General features: G+C 38.1%; 1 protein-coding gene across 1 annotated transcript; it reads right to left on the minus strand.

The window, feature by feature from the left end:
* Positions 1 to 1634: 1634 nt before the first annotated feature.
* LOC110103846 (phosphatidylinositol 4-kinase gamma 4) lies at positions 1635 to 4449 on the minus strand. The gene is made up of 3 exons (XM_020832707.2): positions 4206 to 4449; positions 2625 to 4052; positions 1635 to 2531 (listed from the first exon to the last, which is right to left on the minus strand). Exons 2-3 carry the CDS (start codon positions 3876 to 3878, stop codon positions 2151 to 2153), a joined length of 1635 nt encoding a protein of 544 aa, XP_020688366.1. The 5' UTR covers positions 3879 to 4052; positions 4206 to 4449; the 3' UTR covers positions 1635 to 2150.
* Between the last annotated feature and the right edge of the window lie 1040 nt (positions 4450 to 5489).

The following is a 5489-nucleotide window of genomic DNA, read 5'->3' on the forward strand; positions in this document are numbered from 1 at the left end:
ATAATAATAAATATTTTAATAATTATTTTACTTAATAATTTACAAAATATATATTAAATAATATGATATAATAATACATAAATTATACACACATTTTGGCTTGTGTGAAAAGTTTTTCAAAACAGAATACGGCAAATAACGCCTTTCTATTCACAGGATCTTCAATAGTGTGAGCAGTGACCAAAGGAAGCTATAAACTCTGGGAGATCTTACCATTTCAAAATAAGGCTTTAAATAAAGAAGGATAAACAAGAGCAAATTTATGATTATAAAAAAAATTATTTTACAGTAAGAAAAAGTGAAGGCCGTTAGTTAAAATAATAAAGAGAAAATTGATTTTATGCCTTAAAAAATCAAATTTGTTATGAAGTCAATTTTGACTTTATGATGCATCTATTTGGATAAATATATATATATTTTATGTTTTTATGCATAAAAATATGCTTGAAAGTTTATTTTGGATAAAATCACCCATAATGAGCGAAAATCTTTTCTATTAGGCTTTTCATTGGATTTGTAAGTTATTTAAAATTGAATTGAATTGAATTATTTTGAACCATTGTTCGAATTTTTGTTGTCCTCATAAGCACACACAGCGATACACAACACTGCTACACAGCAAAACAATAACATGGAGCGCCCTGACTCATATCTGGACGGGGACTGATGATGGCACATAATGATTCTACCATAAGAGGAGTTTGTGATAGTCTTGACGATGGATGCTCCCACACTCATATTGTTGGTCCTATCGATGCCTGACCCCTACTGAGCTCCCCCGACAGGAGCTCATTTTTCTTTCACCTAATCCCGTCGATGGCTCCCCAAATGAGCTTTGTTGTGAGCTACTGTTTTCCTTCACTTTGTTAGTTCATGAAATGTAGATTTAGATCTCCTTAGTGCTCTTCACATAGTAGCACCATCACTACCTCTTCCCACCTCCACAACCTAGTTCAGCTTCATTGTCCTCCTCTATCCCTACTCTCGCTCCAACCACTTAAGCAAATCCAAACCATAATCCTCATCAATGGCTTCTCCATAAAAAATATCCACATTAGACAATGTATATTGATCCTACATCTTTTCTACAGCATACTTCTCTTGCATGCCTCGTGCTGAATTTTAAGATTGTGCAGAAGAAGAATTAGTCTTCGTACGAGGTAGTTTTTACTACTTTCTAATATAAAAATTTATAGTTCAAAAAATTTTTGTACTAAAAGTAATAAGAAAGCTGTCTCAAATGAAATCTTGCTCTATTTTAAAACGTTGTGTTCAATCAGAGTATAGGAGTATGCAAGCACACACGTTCTAGTCAGCTTTATTTGGAACAACTTTCTTATTACTTACTAAAGCAATTTTTTCTTAAAAAATTTTTGTGCTAAAAAATTACTTTAGAAAGTAGCAAGAAAGCTATCTCAAACGAAGACTAAGGGTTCGTTTGAGACGGCTTTTTTATTGCTTTCTAAAACGGAGTTTTAGTACAAATTTTTTTTTATTTTTGTATTAAAACTCAGTTTTAGAAAGCAATAGCCGTCCCAAACGAAGCCTAAATCAATATGAGTATAGCTACAAATTATGCAGTTTTGACATCAGAATCAGTGGCAGAATTAGGATTTCAATTAAGGAGGTGAAAATATTTACTCAAATTTAAGAAGGATATACATGATTGAAAGAGAATTCAGAAAACAAAATTACCAAATTATACACAGCTTTTCTTAAATCTAAAGGAGACAAAAGCTACCTCAAACATCCTCTGATTCAACCACTGATCATAACAAAAACACCATCAGTACAACTCTAAATTCAAATCAAAGGACTAAGGTTTTACTTTCAACATCCCTGATATGAATCTGAAGAAGAAGACAAATAGACAGTTGAGAATCAACCAACAATAAAGAATACACCAACATTGGGGAGCTTGATTTCTACCCCAATCATGTAACAAATACCTACAGAGCTGCAAAAATAGCACAACTGATCACTGCATTAGCCTTAGAATATCATCTCAGCGACCTCCCATACCAGTTTCTGAATGGGTGTGTCAGGACAGACCATCTATCTATGAACAAAAAGCAGAGAGGGCTTCCTCCAGCAAAATCAAGTGCAAGCCCCTTCTTCCACTATCATTATTTACTTGTTCTATATATATATTAAGCTGATGTAAGTTTGTCGAGATAATGATCCATAATCTCTGAAATTTTTTCCAGGAAAGCAGCTTCAGTGGAGCCTGGAAGGACGGAATCCATGGCTTTGAAGATCATTTCTTCAATCTTGGATTGCTTATTGATTGTCTCTCTACACAAGATGTTCCCAATTTCATAGGGAGTGAGCCTCCTTTCTGCTCCTTTCTTCAATAGCATGGTAGAGATGAGAAAAGTTCGAGAGCACTCCAGTGATGGCTCCCAGCCATAGAACTTGAGGAGGGCCAGATCCTTTTCTGCATCTAGGGTTTTTATGTAATCCAAGGTTCTGGAATCAAATGGCTGCCGAGCTTGGGGCCAGAAGAGCCAGTCGAATGTGCAATCTTCAAACTGTAATTTTCATGTCAGAAAAATATCAATACAATATCTTACTCATCAAAGCTTGAAAAATGGAACAAAAAAAACAGAATTTTGAACACTTACATGCTCAGGTAAGCAGTATCCATGGTCAATAGGAACCAGCATGATTTTGCCGGCTTCTCCCTCCCTGCACAACAAAATGTTCCCAGCATGGCGATCGGCATTAACGAGCCTTAGATCCAGAACAGCTATCTTGTGAACTTCTTCAACGGGAAATGCCCGAGGACCAAGATCTTCACAGCTTCCACAGTTCTTAACAAACATTTGCAGTGATCCCATCTTGAAATCCTTTGGTTCAAAAGCATCGTCAAAACCGCGCAAGCATTGGACCATGGCTGTCGGGGGAACCCCGGAAAATCCAGGTTCATCGGAGAGAAAACTCCGGCGACCACTCGCTGGATGATCAAGGATGTAAGCTGCAACTTCCCTCAATGCACCTTCCCCCACACGTGTCCCCTTTTTGAGCCCTTCACCATCTCGAGACAATGGGAGTCCACGAGGATTGTTCTCGGCCATTGGCTCCTCGTCAATTGGCTTGAAGACGGCCACATTCTTGCAACCTGAACCTTCCTTCATGAAGTAAACTCCACCTGAACCTTCTGAAGACATGACTGGCTTGATTCTCTTCTCTAGCCCAACATCCACGGCACTCATCATTTCCTCTAGGATCGGAGATAGCTTGACCTTAGGGTTTACAATAACTGGCGCAATCCAAGACTGTCTGTCAAATGGTTTTCCCGTAACTTTATTCGAATCATCATCTTTCTTCCTCTTACGGATCGACAACTTGATGACAGAATCATTATTCTTGCAGATGTCATTGATCAGCAGGCGATCATCAAGCTCCTCTCCATCACATACAAGCTTCTGATTTCTAATATCCGCAAAATCTTTACCCTTATTGGCAATCTGATCCTTAATGTACGCAACATTCCGATTCTGCTCAACCTGGAGCTCAAATTTCTTGCCGCAGGCAGTAGTTACAGCGATTAATCGGAGATCAGAAGGACGGATTAAAAGATGAATGACATTGCCATCAGACAAACCATAGTCGCGGACAAGCCAATCATTCCGGGTCAGCTCCCTGCCATCAAAGACCAGCTTCTGGTTCTTGACAGCAAATCCTTTGGAGCTCTGGATCCGAAGCTTGACAGAGGCAATTGAGTCAGACTCAAGAACTCTCATTGGCATCGCCGGTGAGCCTGGGAAGGTAAGGTAGATCAGGACGAATTCGTCCAAGTAACTGCGTTCAGTCCGGACTGGGGAGAGAACCTGATCCACCCTATAGTGGCTAACTGCGATTCCTGCAGACGACATCTTCCTTACAAGCTAGAAAACCACAAGCAACAATCCTATCCCACTAAAAAAAGGGACGAGATCGACACTCGCTAGAGCTCTTCAAACCGTAAGAAACCATCAAATTCCTTCAAACCGCATCATCCCACGAGATCTGTCGAAAAATCCCACTGGAAACCTCACTCTTCCCAAAACCTAAAAGATCATCAAGAAATCCAAACGATTTAGCCTTCAGACTATTAAACACCACAACAACATTTGAAACAAGCAAAGCATGCAAAGAACCAAAAACACGGCAGCCATTTCCTGATTAACATCAAAGAAGCCTGGTTGAAGACAGATTCTCACCTCAGGGGAAGCAAATCGAAGAAATGAGCAACGAAAGCTTTGATTGGATAGTCGGCGGGAACAAAGAACTGAACGCATCAATTCCTCTGAGCTTCCCTTCGATCGATTGATCGACGGAACCAAAACTCCCCCTCACAGCGGCTCTCCTCTCTGCAAAAATTTCCCTCCTTTCAAAGGGACTCCTCTTGATTCTTTCAGAAGATGAGCTCGGCAGCCGTGAGAGGAGAAGAGAATGGCCTACGCACATTTTATATGCGCTGGGAGAAGTACAGTGCCATTGACGACGTTTGAAGCAGGAAATGGCCGTTCTCAAGCGTGGGAACTTCACTGAAAGGACGCAGCTACAACATTCCAAGGTGTCCTCATCGCAATAAGGACAAAATAGTGGGGAGATTTACGTCATTTCGCATCAATTCGAACGTTTTTTATATGCGCTGGGAGAAGTACAGTGCCATTGACGACGTTTGAAGCAGGAAATGGCCGTTCTCAAGCGTGGGAACTTCACTGAAAGGACGCAGCTACAACATTCCAAGGTGTCCTCATCGCAATAAGGACAAAATAGTGGGGAGATTTACGTCATTTCGCATCAATTCGAACGTTAATATGGATCGGCACAGTTTCATAAACGGCGTTAAACTAACGTTAAAATGCAGGTCTTCCTATATATATATATATATATATATATATATATCGCTTTAACAAACACATTAGTGATATTTTATTATGTTTTAAAATTTTAGATGTTAGGTAAAAAAATATAAAGATTTAATTTAGGGATGTCAAAATAGATTAATAAGTCGGATTTGATTTAGGTTCTATTGAAAATTGATTAGAATGTTAATCGTTTAATAAATGAGTCATAAAGGGTTGACTTAATTCGAACCCGTTGATAACCCTAATGACTTGAAATTGATTCCATTAATTCATTTTGATTGAAAAAAATTGTAACATTTCAATTATAGAGTTTAGATTAATTAATAAAAAATAAGAACATAAAAGAAGCTAAATATTTAAGGTAAAAAAATAATAATAAACAAGTCACAATGAAGTCAAATTAGTTTCCCTAATCAACTCGAATTTGATTGGGCAATTAAACGGATTAGAATTCCGAACTCAAATCAAACTCATATATTACAGGGGTCAACCAAAACTCAAATTTTTAAGTTGGGTTCGAGTCAAATTGTCAAATCTGATCATTTATTGATATTTCTAATTTTAAGTATTTGATATGTAAATATATAATATTTAGATGATGTGCATAGAAATCCCCCTTAAAAGGTTTTT

The sequence above is a fragment of the Dendrobium catenatum genome, unplaced genomic scaffold (genome assembly GCF_001605985.2).
Source record: "Dendrobium catenatum unplaced genomic scaffold, ASM160598v2 fragScaff_scaffold_1211, whole genome shotgun sequence".
In the NCBI taxonomy this organism is placed as follows: Eukaryota; Viridiplantae; Streptophyta; class Magnoliopsida; order Asparagales; family Orchidaceae; genus Dendrobium; species Dendrobium catenatum.